Source organism: Cheilinus undulatus, linkage group 20 (genome assembly GCF_018320785.1).
Source record: "Cheilinus undulatus linkage group 20, ASM1832078v1, whole genome shotgun sequence".
NCBI lineage: Eukaryota > Metazoa > Chordata > Actinopteri > Labriformes > Labridae > Cheilinus > Cheilinus undulatus.
The window spans coordinates 28,342,262-28,363,981 of NC_054884.1; the positions used below are offsets into that span (position 1 = coordinate 28,342,262).

General features: G+C 38.3%; 1 protein-coding gene across 4 annotated transcripts in view; it reads left to right on the forward strand.

Moving 5' to 3' along the window:
- Positions 1-21,720, forward strand: part of vti1a (vesicle transport through interaction with t-SNAREs 1A) — a 211,702-nt gene that overhangs the window by 64,276 nt on the left and 125,706 nt on the right. For all 4 annotated transcript variants that reach the window (XM_041815451.1, XM_041815449.1, XM_041815452.1 and 1 more), the window contains one exon: positions 3,233-3,317. In XM_041815451.1, coding sequence (XP_041671385.1) covers positions 3,233-3,317 — 85 coding nt within the window. The remainder of the gene's footprint in view (positions 1-3,232; positions 3,318-21,720) is intronic.

Below are 21,720 nucleotides of genomic sequence, written 5' to 3' on the forward strand. Positions count from 1 at the left end.
GAGAGAAGATGGAAAATCAGTCAGAGCCATAGCACAAACTTTGGCCATAGCCAGTACACCCATTTGGAATATCCTGGAGAAGAAAGAAACCACTGGTGTACTCAGTAACGGACATTGAACAGATAGACTAATGAAAACAGCAGCAGTTGACGACACAAACATGAGTACAGAGGCTACACCAGAAGATGCAAACCACTCATTAGCAAGAAGAACAGGAAGGCCAGGCTGGAATTTGCCACAAAGTACAGAGACGAGCCTCAAAAATTCTGGGACAAAGTTTTGTGTCCCAAACATGCAAACTCACTCATTAAACACAGTGGAGGTAATGTCATGGCTTGGACTTGCATGGTTTCTTCTGGAACCGGCTCATTAATCTGCACTGATGATGTAACACATGATGGCAGCAGCAAAGTGAACTCAGAAGTCTACAGAAACATTTTGTCTGCCAATTTAAAGATGCAACCAAACTGATTGGAAGATCCTTCGTCATGCAGCAAGATAATGACCCAAAAAAAACTGCCAAAACAACAAAGGAGTTCATCAGGGGTAAGGAGTGGAAGGTTTTAGACTGAACATGTTGATCTCCAGACCTAGACCCTACAGAGCATGCATTTTAGCTAGACCCTATAGAGCATGCATTGTAGCTGCTAAAGAGGAGACTGAAGGGAGTAACTCCCCCAAAACAAACAACAACTGAAAGGGGCTGTGGTGAAAGCCTGGAAAAGCATCACAAAAAAAGAATGCAAAAGTTTGGTGGTGTCAGCGGGTCACAGACTTGATGCAGTTACTGCAAGCAAAGAATTTGCCACTAGATTTTAAGTCTTATTGACTTTAATCTATTTTAAGTCTCTCTGTTCCAGTACTGTTACTCACTTAAAAATGTGTTGTTCTGCTACAAATAAAGCTATCTTCTAAGTTGTGGAGGGGAGTGTATATCCCATGTAATGGAAATATGAAAAAGTCTATCTGGTGTGTGAAATTAAGTAGAAACAGCACGGAAGGGCCCTCACACCTTGGTGCATGTCAGGATGTCCCACAACTGTAGGAGTGTGGGAATAATTGGATGTAAGTAACCTGGCTGCAGCAGAGCACAGAACGCATGTCAAGCCTCCTGGGACTGTTATTTATCATGTAAAATTAGAAAAAAACAGGACATTATGTGTTAAAGATGCTTCTTCTTTCTTGCACATTAGCAAAAACATGAAATACAAGTTTAGATACACATTTAGATATGTAGAGAGGTGGACCCTAATCATGGGAGATTTGATGCACATCAGAACTTTCGGTGACTTCCTGTGTAACGGCGAGATAACAAATTTCCTTGCCAATAATGAAATGGCCTAATTGTGTCACTTTCTGTGGCCACCAGGGCGCGCTACAGCAAAATGACTGTGTTAATATATAGAGGGGCAGACCTTGATCCTACATGTGAAGTTTGAAGCAAATCAGATGTTTCATATGAGAGTTATGGCAGCTTCCTTTGAAATTGGCGAGATATTGAAATGCTCCCTGTTGGCAGTAAGGCATCCATAATAAGACATGTCAGTGCTGAAGAGAAATATTGAGGTGTTTCTATCAAAATCTGAGCATGATCTCTTCAACTTCATAATTTGAATGAAGAAATGGCCCAATTGTTTCACTTCCCATTGCCAGTAGGGGGCATTATGATGGGATGTTTGCATAATGAGTGTGTGTGTGTGTGTGTATGATACTGTTGTCTTGCCAGAAAGAGCAGAAGATCACAGAATATTGTTTACCAAAGTTTTAATTGGTAAAGATTATTTGGCACCTTCAAAAAAATGCTTTATTTTGAAATAGAGATGAAGCTGTTGGACTTCCTGTTTGGATTTGGGCATTGGTCCAACAGGCTTTTTTGTAGGTCGTATGATTACCCATATGCAGACCAAAAATCATAAGCCCCTGCTAAATGGTGTGCGAGGGCTGAATATTTAAAGGGGGGTGGGCGGAAATACTCAATTGCAAAAGGGGGTGCTGGGACAAAGTAATGATATTGATGTATAGGGATCAGTGTGATCCTCCCTGGTAAGTTTGGTGATGATTGACATTAGCAGTTAAAAGTTATAAGGCATTATTGGTGTATTTTCTCTGCAATAAAATGTACAAAAAAGTAGTTTAAGTTTGGGCTCTTGTCACAGCCCCACCCTATGGTGAAAACTCGCATTTCGTACAACTTTAGCTCTCCAGGTTGTCAACTATGAGCAAAATAATTCTGGAATCAATCGGATGAAATACCTTGGACTAGTTCGGTAAAACATGAAACTTGTGAATCACCTAAAAACACCACGATTTGTCACTTAGTTGTTTGTAGTGCGCCTCCTGTCCCATTTTAGAGGAAGGCCCAATGAGACCTTTCTTTTCGTCTAATCATGATACAAATGTGTACCGATTTTCATGCACGTAGCTCTTACTCAGTACACTATTTCATGTTTGGGGCCCCATGGGACTTCTGCTTGATGGACTTGCAGGATTCCACCAAAATACAAAAATTCCACAGGGGGACAATTTTCTGTAACGTTTGGTGAGTTTCTGAGCATGTTAAAGCCCCCAAATTAGCGATTCTTCTGACAGAACAATGACACAAACAGACGCAATAGGGTCCTTGCCAACCCTATGTTGGTGCTCAGGCTCTAAATGTTAAGTTTTTAAGATGATGTAGAAGTTGAACCAGCACTTCTTTAAAAAAAAATATATAACTCTTTGAATCTTTGAAAAATCATGGCCCACTGCTAATCATTTAGTCAAAATCAGAAAAATTTCTGTCAATTTTAGAAGGTTAATGTTGATTTTGTGTCAACTTCTCCAGCTGGAAGCCATCACTTGGCCAGGATTTCTCAAGCCTGGAAAGCCTCAGATACAATTTTATTTTAATTCGCTCCACCTCCCTTCCCTAACTTTTCTCTGTGCCGTGAAACAATCAGAGCAGGCAACACACCTCAAAGTACTTCTTGTTTTTATGTCCAAGATGAGGCAGGAGCACCTCTTCCATTGTCACTCCCAACATGCATATGCTTGATATTCCATCAGCATATAACACATTGTCATCCATGAAGGTTATTGCCAACCTGGCTGTATTATGTTGTCGCTGTGGATGTGGTTTGTCTGTTTATGTGACAGCGTTGATGTGTTTCTTTGAAATGGGTCCCAGTCCTCTCAATCAATTTTTTTGTGTTTGTTTCTCCAGCTTTATTTTTTTTTTCTCCATTTGTTGCAGAGAGCGCATCTGTTGGACAACACAGAGAAGCTGGAAAGGTCATCACGGAGACTGGAGGCCGGCTACCAGATAGCGGTAGAAACTGGTATGTATTTGGATTGGGCTGGGAAAGAGTGGGGATGCAGTGGTGGAGGGGAGGAGGTTTAAGATAGTGGTGAGGATGAGTGAGCGACAGCAAATTGTCTTGCTCATATGCGAGGTGGGTGGAAATGTGTGTTTGTGTGCGTGTTTGTGGGGAGGAGAGAAAAAGGAGGTGGGGGTCGAGAAAAAAATCTTTCCTTGACGCCTGATGACATTTTCGGGAGCACATCAAAGGCGAGCCAGGGAGGGAGAGAGAAAGGTGTACAGGCGGCACATCGGGCGCCGCTTCTTCTCGCTCTGCTCCTGAAGAAATTTTGTGCTTTTCTCTAAGTGTGTGCGTCTTTTTGTGTCGCCTATGTGTGTTTTTTTTTTCCACACAAACAGACAGGGGGTCTATGAAAATAAACAACGTCAGCGTTCCTCCTGAAGTTCTTAATTCAGGAGTGTAGAAGGAAGAAAAAAAACCCGTAATATCACTTTCTAAATAAACCATCCAAAAACAACACACAAGCTCTTTTTTTCCTCATTATCAAGGATTGTTTTTATCTTAAAATAGGAAAAAAAAGCTCATTGGGATCTTAAATAGATTTAACCAGTTAGCATATTTTTTTTCCCTCCCCTGTCTTCCTTCCTGACAGTCACCACATTATCGAGGCAGAGTGTATTCCTCAGAGATGTATCAAAGCTCATTCTTGAAGTATCAACCAGCTTTCCGCGGCTTCCCGTTGTAGTTTTGAAAAAGTTTGTCAATTTACACTATAATCGCGGGGTGGCTGGCATGCGCGACATCGACAGATTTAATAATTCAAGTCAAGGAAGGTTCGCACGCAGACCAGCCGCTTTTGATGTTCTCTGTAACTTGCATTCACAGATTCATAAATACAATCTACATCCTCTGCTTAAAAATGTTGATTCAAATGGCTCAGATGGATGCGAGTTTCTCAACTGTGTCGAATTCTGCGACAGCCGACAGGTTTTTAATTCCACCCAGTTGTATCAGTCACCAGACTGGCTTGTGTGTTTTTTTCTTCTTGTTGTGATGTTTCCCCTCACAGCTTGGTTGGTGTTAAAGAAGTGGGCCATGGCTAACGTTGTTCAGGTCCTACTGTGCCCCGGCGGTTTCTGACCACACGCCCCTTGACTTCTGTGTCACCGGTGGCCATCTCATCCAGTGCGTGCATGTGTAGCCAAGAACAATGCTCATTTATGCCGCCCCTGTTTCCACACACTTGGCTTGGTCCACACCAGCTGGGTCTGTGTTTGTGGTTTAGTGGGGCAGCTTCGCCCCACGTCTTTAATCCGTGACCCCTTCCTTTTGCTCGGCTGTCGATACCAACCCTCCGCTCAGATGCACAACCTGAAATGGCAAAGACTGCGGGGTCAAACAGGGAATACATCTGCACACAGAAGAAAGATGCGCACAAGAATAATTACCATAGCACTTACATTTTACAAAACTCCACACAAAGCCACTGTTTTTAAACTTTAGACTGAGTTTGCTCTCAGTTTGAGTGCTTATTAACATATACAGTTATATATTTGCTTTTCACAGCACTTCCTAAACATCCTACACCATTAAAAAACCACTTTTCTTAATGTGTTGAAACAATTAGTGCACTTTTGTTTGGGTTTTTTCCTTTTACTGTCTGTTGTAGTAGTTTCCCTCTCTTCCAAAGCAACAATATAAGGGCATAAAAATCCAAGTGGTATGAAAACACAAAGGTGAATCACCCACAGATGTGAAACAGGAATAATAACAGTGTGCTTCTGTTTTTAAGCTTCAAACCAGTGGTTCTTAACTGGTGGGTCGTGACCCAAAAAGGGTCACAGGGCTGTTTTCAGTGGGTCTTGAAGGTGTACCTGGAAAAAACAGTAGTAAAAAGTCTGCGATGTCCATTTTGTAATACTGTGTTTTCCGTGATAACAGGTTGATTTTGGTCATTTTCTAGAGATCTGAACCTGTTTTAACTGGGGAAAAACTAGTTTTCAAATTTTCATTGTTCAGTATCTCAAAATCTCAAGAAAACATAAAAAATGTACACCTTATCATGGCAAATGGTTGCATGCTAGTGCTGTACAATTAATCTAGGCAATTGCATCGCAATGTCAGGCTTTGATATTACATAACCACATAAAAGGCAGCAAAATTGTTGCATTAAGTAGCACTTTAAATGTTTACAGAAATGCCACCAGAAAGGCCTTTAAGTTTAAAATAGTGCCACTATTTCATTTCGTAGAAGTGCCTTTATTTTCAAAGAAGGGAAAACTTTTCTTTTGAAAAAAACATTATTTTGAAAGCAGCACTGTTAAAACTTGCAATTTTTTCAAGCCTTGTGATGTTTTGATATATTGAGCTGAGAAATGCACACTTTAGAACTATTATTATTCTCTGCATTTCCTTGATAACCAAGCACAAAGATTCATGATACCAATCATGAATCATTTTGTGATTACAATCATAAATTGCAGTATCGTCCAGTATTATTGCAACTGCTGCATGCGTATCACTAGGGTTTCTATGATGATGCGCTTGTTCAGTCACTTTTTTTTTTCAAATATTCAATTAAATTAAATTCAAACCTTTATTTATTCTAAGAAGGACATTGAAGGTTCCTTCATCTCCAATGCCATTGAGATTACAAGCACATTAGGACAAGCAAGACAAAACAACAATCAAATCAGATCAGATAAAAACTAGAAGAAATCAGTCAAAACAATAACAATTGGAAATAAAGTGACTAGAAACGAATGTCCTCAACTCTGTAAGAGAGGGGACAACTTCAATCTTTAGAGTTTGGTGGAGGGTGTATCATGTGCTTGGCACTTAAAAGGAAAATGTAGTTTTACCAAGATAAGATACAAAGAAAATAAGGTTCAAACTTCAATTTTCACTGTTAGATTTAAATTGCGATTGCTAATTTAGAAGGTGGTATTGGGTCCTTAGGCAAGACCAGTTGAGAACCATTGCTTTAGACTGAGTTCACCATCAGTTTGAGTCTTTGATTTAGTGCTTTTACAATTTTTTACCAGTGCTTTTTTGCACACAGAAGAAAGATACTCTCAAAAATAACTACTATAGCACTTAAACTCAGGAAACCTCCAGACACAAGCCACTGTTTTTAAGCTGTACACTGAGTTTAGTGCTTTTTACCACCTAGAGCTATATATTTACTTTTCACAGTCCTCCCCAAACATCCAACACCATTAAAACAACACTTTTTCTAATGTATTGAAACAAATACTGCACTGTTGTTTGGGGTTTCCTTTTGCAGACTCTAGACTGTTTGTTGTAGTAGTTTCCCTCTCTTTTGCAGCAACAAACGCCAAATAAGGACATAAAAATCCAAGTGCACCACACTATATTCATGCACATGATGAAAATGGCATTGGCAATTGTTAAGGAATAATCCGTAAGTCATAAAACACAAAGGTGTAGCACCCACAGACGTGAAACAGGAATAATTAGAGTGTTAAGTGTTTCTCCAATCAGACGCTCTCTAGTCTTACTGTAAATACTTTTCTTGCCTCCACTCAGACATCTAAGCTGTACTTTTTCACCAAGAGCAGTTTAGCATCGTTATTTTTCCCGTAATTCAAAGTAGCATTCTCCATCCACAATGACACAGTCGCCCCTTAAGAACCGTAATTGACCAATGGGGGGAAGTGGAACTAAAAGACATTTTTATTTCAAAGAGGGAGATCCTGAACAAAGAAATGGCGTAGAAACTCAGCTTTGCCCCCTTTTTCTCTTCAGCGTCGACAATATATCTCTTAATGACCAGGAACAAAAAAAGCCAGGATGCTTCTAGGTCACATTTAAGGAGAAAAAGAGAGGACTCTTAGTTCTAAGAAAAGACGAATCTTCACAGAGTACCATTTTATCAGATTTTTGCTTCTTTTTTTTCTACCATTCTCAGTGTCCCTGGTGTATTTAGCAAAAACAAAGGCTTGCCAAAAGCTGTGAGAGCCCTCAGAGGGATATGGAGGAGACTCTTTGGACATACAGAGCTATTTACCACACGCACCCCTCAAGAAGCAGGGACCTCTGTTTGTCTCATAAATAAAGTATAGAACTTCATTAGTGGAGAGCAGAGACTTAAAAGCACAGGCATAGCAACAAGCAGACATGGGGGCTAGCCCAGTTAAAGAGGGCCCTAAATAAAGAGGGAGGGCATGCAGTTAGCCAATTTAACTACATTTGAGTCAGGGGCATTTGAAATGCCCAAACGTAGAGGCTTGACTGATGCTTAAATCAAAGACGTGCCAGATTTGAGTGCTTCCCTCTGCAGTTAAAAAGATTTTGAATCATTTATGATTGCTTGTTTAGAAATAAATAGCATGTCAGATTAGACATCTAAGTTGCAGTGATTATCTTCTCCACCTTTTTGATTATTATTCATCGAGGGAGAGAGTAAAGTTTTGTGAATATAGCTAGATAATTCTCCCTCCTTATACTGATGAATTTGCAGTATACAAATCAAATGATATTGTAATTATTCAGTATCTTTAAATCAAACTAGTTTTGTCTAGTTGCACTGTAAATGTGTTTTAGCACATTAATTGTAAATGCAAACTTTTTAAAACTCATATTATGCAGCCAGTGTAGCTGCACTTTATTGAAACTCAAAGATTCAGTAGTTGGTTGCAGACATGACCAGATTAAACAGAATACTCAAGTTTTAAGTTTAATTTTAACATTAAATATAAAGGCTTTTAATTTTTACAATGATAAATTAATGGGTGCATGTCTGAGGCACTGCCTTACAAAAGAACGGCCAATAAATCAACCAGAGTCTACTTTGAAAATTCATCCCCCTTTCTACTTGTTCAGTTGACACAAATAACTTAGCAATGCCAGCAAAAATGAGCAGCAGAAACAAAGACGGAGACAGACAAAAGCGTTGCTACTCTGCATTTTAAAGGTGGCCAGCGAGAGGCTGAGAACACTTCTTAGGCGAGTCTTCTTGGTGTTTAGGGGCCTGTAATCAATCCTGCAAAATGAAAACAGCTCATTAGGGATTGATTTCAGTCCCGTTCAGATAAGCAGAGAGGGCTGGGGCCGGCCCCTCGGGGGCCCCAGCCAGCCCAAAGTTCACGCCATGCCAGGTAGAGAGCAGCACCGCAGGCTATCAACTTTATTAGGATGGAGATAAGCTGATTAGACCTTGTCAATCAAAGGTGCCAGCGACTCAATCATGATCCAGGGGACTTTTCTTTCGTCTCTCTCGTTTTCTCTCTCTTCCCACTCTCACAATCTCCCTCTCTTTTTTGTGATAAATCATTGAAGCGACCAACAAAGTGGCAGCCATCGCTGGGCTAAGCTAAGCAGCCCTGCAGTTGTCACCAAGGCAGACGCACAGGGACCCTGTGATGATGTGACGACTATATTAAAGCCTACATCAATTTGTTTTAGAGCAGTTTGATTTTCAACTGCAGTGGTATTAAAAGGGGGGGGGGGGGCAGAGGGGGGCGAGTGTGTCAGCATCATCGAACATGATTCCAGTGGCAGAGCAAGGGGTGCGGGACAGCAACAAATAAATAGATAAATGACAGAGTGACGAGAAATAAATAAATATGTTTTTGTAAACATAAAAAAAATCTTCATGGCTCCCTTTTGAAGCCGAGTGTGGCTTTGAGTCTTGCTGAGAGTCCATGGGCGCTGGAGTGGCCCAGTAACACAGCACACGTTTGTCCCGACTCTCTATCTCTCCCCCTCCATCTCCGTCTCTGTTTCTCTCCCACTTGCTTTATTTCTCCCTGTTCCCTCTAAAGATCAGACTCCATGATTCTTTTGGTGCTGGGCCACCAAAGTGGCGTCGCTGCTCAAATCCATAAGCAAACACTTAGCGAATGACACAATCAGTTACATTTAGAAAGGCCTGGTGCTATTTTAGGCAGAGGCTATTTTTAGCTTTGACCAATTTTGTTTCATTCTTTAGGTTTAAAATTATATGGTAAATTGAAAAAAAAAACAATATTTCTATGCTTACATTAAATATTTTAGCACACATAAATTATAAAATGGTAAAAATTGTATTTTTCATTATATTAAAGAAAATCTCAAAAGGAAAGATGTAGGTATTTTTTTAAAGTAAAGCAGTGCTATTGTTTTTATTTTCTTAAGTTTTTTCAGATGAATTTAGGAGTAGTTATTCTATAAATTTAGAGCTCTGCCACTCCAGTAGGATCTTTTTTTTTTCTCACAAAATTAGTTTTTTTTTAAATTACCCATGTACAATAACAATCACATACTTCACTTTTAAGCCTATTCTCTCTGTAGTTTATTTAGTTTGAATATTTTAGTCTAATTTCTGCTTATTAAAGGGCGGTTTGCTGATGTTTATTCCCATAAAGTATAGCGTTATAAATCACTTTTATCTAGGTTAATAATTTTTATGATATATTCAGAAATAATATGAAGTAATTGTTTGATAACTGGAGCTGAAAGTAAGGACGTGGATATTTCACAGTCTGAATTTGGACGCCTCAAGAGAAAAAAATAAACAGTTTTTCCACTGCTCAGTAAAAAAGAAAACAAGTATTAAAGAGACCCCCAAAAATTCGCTTGAAACTGTATTTCCTAAATATATATGCTCCAACGCATAACATCTCGCTCTCAGAAAATCTAGCCGTGGGTGAGCTGTTTATCGGTAAACCCCCGGTGGATGAAAGGCGTAGCAATAATGATTTTTTCTCTCCTAATCGGACCTTGTCAGCAAGGCGTCTTATCGTGGAGAGGAAAATGACACCGATCCTATCGAAGAGCCTGGAGTCCGAGTCGGCGGCGTGTGTCCCCCCCAATCATGGCCGGCCGTGGCCTAGCCATATCTAGCGCCGCCACAAACGGCGAGCGACGCTTTTTTCATGTGGACTTCAAAAACGTCGCGAGTCATTAAAATTGCACCCGCGTTCGGCAGCGGGGATCAGCCGCTCTGGAGCGAAAATGGGATGTGGGAAGAGGAGACTCGCTAAATGTGTTAATTCCATCCTCACATGTTTAAGGCTTAATTTTAATCTGTTTGAGGGAGGAGGAGGGGTGGAGGGGGGGGTGGACGATTGGAAAGAGGGGCGGGAGGGGCAATGAGAAAGCCTCGCACTGCAATAAATCGCCATTATCTTTGACACCCTAGGACTCAGCTGTTCCAGGGATTTAGGGGTCCACTGGCAACAGTGTATATTGGAGGGCATGAAAACACTGTTTACGCTTGAACTGCGGTAGCTAAGGTGCAATCACCAGTTTCAGGCTGCTCAGACAAAAGAGCCTTCCGCGCACAATGGCCGGCTAGCATACCCACCCTCAATGGAAGAGCTGAACCAACAGACTCGAGTATGTGTTTGTGAGTGCTCCTGGCTCTGTGTGTCCTCTGTGCACCGACAGGTGCACTCGCAAATATCCAAATATTAGCTTAAGCTCAGTGCGGCTACAAAGATGCTAATAAAGGATCATGTTTGCTCAAAATTTAATGAAGACAATCCTAAACATGGTTGTCCATCAACATTCCTTGACCGAATAATCACAGCTGGGATATTCCAAAAACAAGCACCATTAGCCTCTTTGACTCCCTCCCTGTGTTGGGTCTGCACAGGTGTTAGCTAGCATTAATAAAATTATAGGAAAATCTAATAATTAGACCTTTAGTCAGTTATTAGCTTCAACAAGGCTCTCAACATAATGAGACTCTTGGAAGTAATGATCTGACTAGAGAGCTCATTGGAGCTTTCAGGCTTAAACAAGAAGCAACATTGCTCACAGAAATGTTAGTTTTTTGCATTTGAAGCCTCTTCGATTGATTTTAAACTCAAACAGGAGTGGATTTAAAATTTTTGGCATAGGTCTTGTAGTATAATCCACAGATTTGTACACATATAAGCATGAGCAGAGTGCAGCTTTACGTTGCTGTGATTTGTTTGCAGTGTCTGACCAGGTAACTTGAACTCCAGTGTTACATAAATATAGAGAATTCCTTTATAGGAGACCTAAAGCAGGTTAAATGCATGGCTTTAATGCATAACAATCCTTTAAACTCAAAGCCACAAATAGCAACAGTACTGTAATTTTTAAAAAGCACATTGCAGCTTTGATAAACACTAAGTTTCACTTGATAATAACCTTGAAAATTAGGTAATTCCTCCCATACCCAGATTATAAATTGGTCTATATTCTCGATCAAACCTCATCCAGACCATTTATTGATATAATCTTATCTCAAAAACGAAATACCCTCCAATTTCTTGATAGTAGTGCGGCACTATATCTTTAAAAGACACCTTCGTTCGAACCTTAAATCAGATTCTTTTAATTCTATTTTTAGGTAACAATTACTAAAAAGATACCCCCTGCCTTCGTGCATGCAAGAGAAAAAAGTGTAGCGTTGACCTCTGGCTGACACAGAAAAAGCTGAGGGAGGAAGACGAGGAGAGGAGGAGGGGGGGGGGGGGTCGGAGAAAAAGAAAGCGCGACAGAGTGGAGAGAGCTAAGACAACAACTGTGAAGAGCCGCACAGGGTTAAAGAAAAACTGTTTCAGAAGGAAATGGGAGACAAAAGCGAGGACTTGGAGCCCCCACGGGCGCTTTAAAAAGAGCCGCTACATCTGAGGCGCTGAAATATTAAAAACGGAAAGGGAGAACCAACAAAAAAAGAAGAAGAAATGAAATATTGAAATAAAGTAAAGGATTGGCAGTGAGAGAGAAATGTGCCACCTTGTCACCCGAGGATGTAAATCAGAAATTTTAATTCAGTGATGAGAATGACGCAGTGGATGACAAAAGGATTGATGTCAGTTAAAACCCTAAAAGGAGGAAAAAAATAGTAGAATTTTATTAGGGGCCATGTTGAGAGGCTTTTATACAATACAAGATATCGAGATGTGGGAGTGAGAGTGGCCATGTGAAATAGTGTAACATTTTTTATTTTCTCACAATGAATGACAGAAAATAGCTTCATGAGTCTTTTTATCTGTTCTTTTTTATTGTAAGGTGCTGACCAGCCTGTTTAAAATAAAGAGGAACAGAGACAATCTAACAGAAAGAACAGGAGTGATAACAACAGAGTCAAACTACCATTAGACATGTATGTTCACAGTTAGTCTACTGTCAGACTGACTGACACATGTGAGTGTTTTTATGAAATATACATTCAAAAGTTTAAGCAGGAAAAGTGAAAAGGAAGGAGTGGATGTATGTTGATTTTTAAACACTTGATCAAAGCTTTGTCAAATAGCACTGATAGTTTACATAAATACTCCACTGCCTCCTCTACATCATAGTTACTCTACATAATTTTTGGATCTGATTTCTACAACAGTAATTAATTAATATAAATTAATATTAGCTAATTTGAAATATTAGACATTAATAAGCTACCTCAGTTCTGTCACAAAGAATAAAAACAGTGCATTTTCTACTGTGAGTTGGAAAAACATGAGTGAGGAAGGATTTTTTTTAATAATCTTAAATCACACTATACTTATACAGAAGTAAAGAAGTAATGTCTAAATTTAAACAGAAATTAAGATATAAATAAATAATTTGTCAGACATTCATCCAGTTATTTATAGCAGCTTGCTATCCAGCAGAGCGCTGAAGCCATGTAATGTAACCAGTCTGCTCCAACATATCTACATTTTTGAGAAGTTTTGTATTTTTTTATGTTTCCAAGCCAATGTATTGACATCAACCATAGGGAAAACAAGACGTAGAGGAAAGGTAAAAAAAATTCTCTGAAGTCATTTAATTAATTGATAATTCAGTAACTAGAAATAAGATATAATTATATATTAAACTTTTTTAACATTATTCCATAGACCTGAATTTAGTTGACAAATATATATTTTTACTTAAAAACGTAGCATTATATACATATATATATTTACATATCATATATTTATATATAAGAGAGAAAGAATTTCTTACTCATTTTCTGAAGTTGTTAAATGAATTGATAATTGAATAACTTTTTAACATTCTGCCAAAGACCTTACTTTGATTGACAAATGTATATTTTTAGATAAAAACTCAAAAGCATTATATATGTTTGTGTGTGTGTATACAGGTGTGTGTGTATATATATATATATATATATATATATATATATATATATATATATATATATATATACATGCCTGTAATACACATTGTATGTCTATATGTACTAAATACATCTCCATATTACAAAGGTACTATAAAAACTGTATATATTTATATATATTGATATATATGCATATATGTATATATCTATATATATGTGTGGCTATATGGTTTATCACTGGTATAGCAGGATACCAGTAACAATTGTCATACTGTAAAATAATTATAAAAAGATGTTACCTTCAAAAACATGTTCAGAAAGCTATTTAACAGACACAGAAAAGGCAGGATTTCAAGAATTAAAAAAATGAAACACCATTAATTGGACCAACCAGAGAAGATCTTTTTTAAGTCAGACAAAAGTTAGAAAAAATGTGAACACAAAAGTAAACTGAAAAAAAATCACTAATGAAAAGAATGAGAATCACACAACAGGAAGAGCTCTAAGAGGCGATTAATGTAGAAAATGATCAAATAAAATAAATATACCAACAACAGTAAAAGATAATATGGTTTGATAAAATTACAAATAATATAGTCAATAATAAAGGAAAAATCCATGTGTTTTTAATGTAGGTGAAAATAACTGTGTTTTATTATTATTGTTATTATCATCATTAATATTATTATTTCTAATAATTATTATTATTTCAACCATGTTGTTATTAGATTATTTTGAAGGCAAATTTCCCAGCTTGAGATTTCATCCAGCGGTCTGTGAGGAAACAACCCAACAACAACAATGAGTTGTCTTGAGCTAAAGAAGCTGTAGCTGCTGCTTTGTTGTCAGAGTCATTTAGTGAACGCACTGTGTCACTTCTCTTATAGTCACACAGATGTTTTTCAGCAGCACACATAGAGACCCTGTAGCCTCACGTCTGTACGCTGCTGTGTGCCACCTTTTGTGTTACAATACCAGAAGCTTGTACTCTTAGATTTTAAATTACTTTGTCAAATTTAAAAAAGTACAACTGCTCATGATCCCTACCACTGCAAGTGTTGACTCCAGCCTTGAGGATCATATTTGATCCTGTGTTAGAAAACCTTATAGGGGCTAAATGCAGTCATTAGCTCTTTATTAATGTGCATCTCTAGAAGTTCCCCAAGCCTCCCACCCTCGAAGACACACAATTATACTGTACAAACACAGTGGAGCACATTAGACGTCTCCGTCTGTCCTTGTTCCTCTTTTCCTCAATGGTAGCCCCAAGGAGCACAACCCCCCTCCCCTGTCAAAGGAGCTTCCTCCTTGGCTGTCCCGTGCCCATCAGACAGGGTGCCGGCCCGTTTAAGACACCCGGGGAACATGAAACAGAGTCGGGCCGAGATGTCAGCTGGTTGCCCCATCTGCCAGTCAGTGGGACGGTAAAGCTTTTGTCCTGGGGGGTAACCTTAGGAGTGCTCTGCATGCTGCTGGAGCGCGTTTGTGTGGGCGTGTGTGTTTGCTTTGGGACGTTGGACTCTGCATCTCAGTTTTGAGCTAACCTAGCCACCAATGACACGCTGACATTGTCCTTTTAATTTATGTGGGACTTCAGAATGGCACAAATTGACCCAAAATGGACAGAATTTAAATCCAAACTCTTTGTTGTGACATTAGTGGAAAAATTATTCATTACAAAAATTTTGAATGGCAGATTTTTCAAGGGACTAGCATATGTAGGTGTGAAAGAGTTGCTGGATTGAAGTTAATTGGTCTCATTTCTCACTTCTTATGGATACCACAGTTGTTGCAGCACACATCAGAATTTTAAATTGCCTGGAACTTGTCTCTATCCTTTTTCCTGTTCCCCTGTTAAATAACATAACCTTGACAGTACAAACAGTTTGACTCCCATATAAATGAACCAAGGCAGAGTGGAGGGAGGCTGGTCGGCTGCTTGAAGTGCATTCTCTCATTTGGTAGATAGGCCGCGCCCTTGAGCTGCTTTAGGAGGGAGGCGCTGCTTGTTCTCACTGTGCAAAGAAGGTGCTGAAAGGGGGCCTCTGTGCACGCACGGATGCACGTACATAATCCTTTGGACGGGTCTATGTGAGCCCGAGAGTTCCTAAAAAGAAAATGCAGCATGAACTTATTTATTTAGCACTGAGTTGTGCTTTTGTAGTCGTGCCTGTCAAGGATATCAGCACAAGTTAATACGTGTGCTGTTGCAAGAGTGTCTGGGTGTTTGTCTGCTCGTAACACGCACACGTGGTTCACACCTCAGTTGTTTCAGTCAGATAAAATGTGATTTATAACAACAAAGTCATCCCTTCCTGTGCCGTAATCATTTTTAGCCAACTTTGACTGTTGTCTGCCTCGTGGAAAGCTCCCCCTTAAGTGGTCTACATAGTCCCCGTGCTCACATCAGTCAGTCTCACTGCATGATCTGTGTACTGTAGTGGTAGTCCTGAAGGGCTGATGTATGCACAGCTCTGCTCCGGCAAAGTCCTCTCTGAGCACATCTATGATCTTGGGTTACTCAATCATCAATCAAGGCCAACTGCAGCGTACTGTACTGCGGCCCATCTTTTAAAGCTCAGTTGTGAAGGACTGGCTAAGATGGCCTAAGGGACACGTTCCTTGGTCTTGCCCATCTCAGGTTTGATGTGAATACGGGCGTAGTTAGGACTACACACAAGACAGAGTCCACGCATTGATGTGGACTTTTTTAATGTTTGGTGAAGGCCACCTGATACTTGAGAAGGGGATGTCGATTTTTTGATATATTTTTGGGATTTCCGGGCAAAAATTTCTAAAGAAAATGTAACTTTAGCGGTCCTGAATTCTTGGCAGGTTTCTCTCCCATTAAAGTACAAAAACGTAACACAAAAGAGCATCAAATGTATATTTCAAATAAAGTGTATTGTTAAATAAATGTGCTTAAAACATAAAAATATATATAGATGAATAATGGCACTATTAGCAATTATTGTTGTCGTGCTTTTCACCTTTGTCTGACATTTTCATACTACTGTTTCAGCTTTTTAAGTGCATAATTGAGGAATCACATATAAGAAATATTCATAAATTTCATAAAACAGAATGCTTTAGGTTTTTAGGATGCATTTGTTTCTTGCTTCATAAAATAATGGTAATATAAGGTGCTGAAATTTTCAGTATTTTTGATACTCTTTGATCCTGTTTGTTTATTTTGATGATAATGTCAAAAAGTACCACTGCTTTTAGAAACAGCCTACATCAGGGGTGTCAAACTCAAGGCCCAGAGGCCAAATCTGACCCATGTTACAGTTCTATCCAGCCCACAGGACCATAGCATATTTCTATTACAGCTGTCCCACTGGTATGAGGTCTGCAGATTTCCTCCTGCATAAAAATTTAAACTTAACCTTGATGATTTAAAATACCCTCAGTAAGTCATAAAAATCTAAGAAGGAAAAAGTAAATAATAAGATACAAAGTCAGGAATGTAGGAGGAGAAATTAATTTGTGTTTTCATTTCACATTTTTAATTTTACATCTCAAAATTATGACTCAGACTTATGCTTTTGACTTTTCATTTCATACTTTGACCTTTTCAAATCATAATTTTGACTTTTTATATCATATTTTGACCTTTTATAGTCACAATTTTAAAATTAAGTCATCTTTTGACCTTTTTAACTCCTAACTTGGGCTTTTTCATCCCATATCTTGACCTTTTGTACTCACAATTTGAAAATTTGAGTCATATTTTGTCTCTTAAACTCATACTTTAGAATTTGACCTCATATTTTGCCCTTTAAAATCATGTTTTTTTTCTTTCTTTCTCATATATTTGCCTTTTAAAAACATTTTTGAAATGAGGTTAAAAGTTTATGGTTCAGTGTTCACTGTTAGGCTCTCGGACTAAACCTAAATCCAGATTCTGGCCCCTGCTATGATTGATTTTGACTCCCCTGGCCTACATCATTCCTATCAGACAGATGCATAAGAGAGGAATGAATGCATCAAAATTTGCAGGTGAACACTTTCATACTGTCTGCATTCCTTAAAAAGGTTGTTGACATTTTGCAGGGTGTTTGCAGGGTCTTAAAAGGTCGTTAAAAGTCTTATATCTAAGAGTATAAGGTCTTACATTTTGTTTTTAAATTTTCATACTCAACTTCAGGGTTTGTTGCCCAGTTTTTCTGCTTTTATTAGTTTAATCACATGTGAGATTTGTTTTAACTCTCTCAGATCAGACATTATTCTCATGTTCTGTCTCACTGAGTGCTGCAAGCCGGCATGTGACCTATAAGTGATCATGTGATGTATGCCTTGAAATGATGGGTACATGCAAGTTTTTGCAAAATCACATTTTTTGTCTAACTATTAGCACAAAAAATGCATAACAGTGCTGTTAATGTAACAGGTTAGATATTTAAGATGCAATAGGGTCATAAAATGTATGAAGAGGCTCTGAGAAAAAGGTCTTAGAAATTATTAATTTTAATGCCAGATTTTTGGTATGTTTTGGTTTTGAAATGTTGCCAGCATAATTGAGCTATATAGCCTAAAGAGGTAGTTATACTCTATGACAACAACCTTATGTTGCACACAAACATGTTTGACTATCTTGCATCTTTAGATCATCTAAAAATGGGCCTTTAGTATCCGAACACTGACACTGAACTCATGTGCTTCAGAGAGAAAGAGCTCAGGCAAATACTGCCATCCACGCTGCCCAATAGATAGATTTCAGGCTAGGATGACTCCATAATTATGCAGCTTCAGTTAACTGTTCTTGATCCTTCTGCAGTGTTGGGGGTAATAGATTACAAAGAAATACACCAGGTTACTCAGATTTTTATTTCTATTTGCCTTTTTCATCTTAAGAGAGGGGATTTAGAAGAGGGTTTATCCTAAAGAGACTGAAAAGTAAGTAGATGTACTCCTGATTTACACCACTGTGTAGGACAGTGATCTCCAAATTGTGACCTGGGGACCACGTCTGTCCTGCCAGTGCCAAATATCTTTCCCTGTGTCATAGTTTTACACAAAACTTATTTCATTGCAACTTTATACAAGGAGTTAAATAATGTGACTGTGAGGGAATCTGACCACCTTCAGCAGCTGCCCCTTGTTCATTAGTTTGCTTACATTTTTTTTCTAGTGTGATCTTTAAAGTAGATTTGAGAAAGCCATTCTGGAAGAAGGTGACAGCAATTATGTTAAAAATTCAGAGTTTCACAATCAGTGCAGCAGCTTCTACCTTCTTCTTTTACCTTGGACATATCTATGATGGACTCAATAAAGATTACCCCCAAAATGCTTTTCAAAGCATTGGATCCTAACTGCAGCCTTTTTTAAGGCATTTTGAAACGGCTGCATCTTTTGGAACAGACTGTGTACTCCAGCAGTTCCTGACCTTTTTCCCTTAGGGCTCCCCTACTCCTATCTATGACAAGCTTAGCCTCTCAAGGACCCACTTTAAAAAATTAATCATCAGTTGTCATTGTTTTCATTGGAAAAATCCTGACATGATAGGCCTACATACACTTGTTCTTGACAAAAGAGCTATGTATAAGCTAAAAACTAGGAATTCTTGACTTTAAAGTTGTAAATGAAAGTGAACCAAAACTTTGTACTTAACTTAATACAAAGTCATAATCCAAACACTGTTTCTAGTTTGGCCTCTTGCAAAGTTTTGACTTTACACTGTTATTAATTCCCGATTTAAATTACAAAAACACGATCTAAATTAGTGTTTAGCCACTAAGATATGAAAATAGTTTATTCTTAATAACTTCGAATAAGCCTTACATTCATAGATAGGGAGGGTCCCCTCCGTGGACTCTGTCATCTTGCTTGTTGCTACAGCAACACAGAAGGGACAATGATGATAAAACAGTTTTGTATTTTCAGGTGATCAAACAATGATTTAAATAGGCTTGCTTATAGATATTGTGTTCCTCTTTTGCCAGTGTTGTTCCTCTAAATGCCACTAGGCTAAATATACACACTGCACCTTTAAAAACTTTAAATTTTTGAGCATTTAATATCAAAATTTAAGAGTTTTTGAAACTTTCTAAATGTCTAGCTTTTAAACTCTGAAATTCTTTTTGTTTTCTTGTATTTCTACAATAATAATGAAATTTCCCCCCCAAAACGTCAACTTCTTTACGCAAAAATCAATGGATTCAGTTCACACTTGTAAAAAAAAGGTTTCTAATCACATTTTAAAATTATATATGTACATTTTGACAATGTCAGAGCATGTCTCTGCGCCCCCTCTAGGTTAAGAACCACTGGCCTACTCTTTACTGCTGCTAAAGAAAAGTTTGAGTATCTATTTAGCCAGTTTTTATATGCATATCTATACTTTAATGACAAATATAAGCTTCTGTGCAGCATCTCATTTGAATAAGGCAGTCTTCATGCACAGTCCAGTCCAAGACCTCGTGACCTCTTGTGTTTTTTTTTTTCTGTAACTGTACTTGACTTGTTGACATGAATCTGTTTTTAACTGTTCTAAATAAATATTTGAGATTTTGAATATCCATGCTACCTCATCTATTCATAACTTTAACAAAATGATAATTGAAGCATTAGTAGCATCCACAGTAACTTTAATTTTTGCAGCAGGGATGCTGAAAACTCAGATATTTCAGCCCTCAGCTTGATAATACTGATGACTTTTGGCCCTTATGGATGCATCTGAATCATGGTGTAGGAGTTTCCCACATATCTTTGACAACTGACTATTAAAAACAAGGAATAACCCAAAATTGGGTGCCTGGGACCTCTATTTTTGTCACTTTGGTATCAGAACAGGTGTTGATATTGTTTGATTTTTACAAGCATTATTCTGATACCGTGATAACTTGAGTTTTATTAACATTTAAATGATCTTGCATCAGATTTAGGTGAGATATTCAGTATTCTTTTTTAGCTAAAAGAAGAAGTCATTGAATTTTTGCAGACACAAGACTGATCAAATATCTCCCATCCATGCAGAAGGTTTACTTGAAAAATGTAAAAACCCTAAATTTCAGACAGTATAGATGAAGGAAGCAGACAAAGAAAGCAGTGCATAAAATGAGTGCCAGAAAATCAAAAAGAAATATACAGTACTTTCACTTTCTCCACAAAGCTCCTCAGAATTCATTATATTACCCAGAATGGACATTCATGACTGTAGGATATTGCAGTGATGTAGCTGCGTGCCAATTTTCCTGTGTGCTTGAAGAAGGTATTGTGCTGTTTTAATGAGCTGTTTAGACTTGTGGCCGGTTACATTTGGACTCTAACAACCAGCTCAATGAATAATTGTTGTTGCCTCTTAAAGGCCAGATGTATGGAATTCATGCAAATTCAGAGCAAAGGGAAAATGTGTGCGTGAGGGAATAATTGTATTCCAGATGTCCTTTTTTTTCCAAGTGAGCCACACACTACACAGACATAAACAAAAAAAGCACACACTAAAGGGAAAGAACAGATGATGGTGATGATGATTAAGATCTTAAGCATATGGAGCGACTGTGTTGATTTAGTGTTTGTGTGTAAGCATGTGTGGCTTCTTTTTTTTCTGCTCCCTCAGTCTTCTGTGACAGGTTCACCCATCTCTCCTGGGGAGGCCTTCACTCCCAATTTAGACGCAAGCGTCGTCGAGTGACAGCAATGGCTCCGGCACCCTGCCTCTGCAATGTGACTACAGTTAACTTAACAAGTCTGGATATGTGAGCCTCCATCTTTGATGTAATTGATTTGAGTGGTTTGAGCATTTTCTCTTTTTTTTGGTAGATCTGTCAGGATAATCTTCATAAGGATGCAGGTCATTTCTGGCACATTTTAAACAAAAAAGTCAGAATGTTTAAACATATTTTGCATAATCAGTGTTGCATTGTTTGAGCTTGAAGGTCCATCATGAAAAAGATGCTTATTTTTCCTCTCTGTCGGCGAAAGTTTACGGGCATGTAAGGCCACAGTGTGCTCAGATCCATAAACAGGAGCAGAGAGGCAGAATCTTTGGTAGTGTTATAAATGTCACCACTAGAACACAAATCAGAGAGCGCTCTAGGAATGCAGCCACTCTACAAGTCAATTTTGCATTTCAGTGCGTTTAATGTCTGCATTAGACCTTACTGGGGTCCATCTTTAATGTAAATTTGATCATATTTTGTCGTGAAGTTTCTTATTCAGGTGTTTCTTTTGTTTCCTCTTGTCTTGATTTTTTTCCTTTGCCTTTGCAGCACCTTAAGCTTAGATGTTGCATCTGTTCATGTAAAAAAAACAATTATGGAAAATAAGCACAAAGTTGCAATATTCAAAAACAGGAAACGTACATTTAAAAGGCTTGTTCTTATTTAAAAAAATCTTAGATTCAAAATGAAAGGCACAAATTCTGCTGTTTTTTAA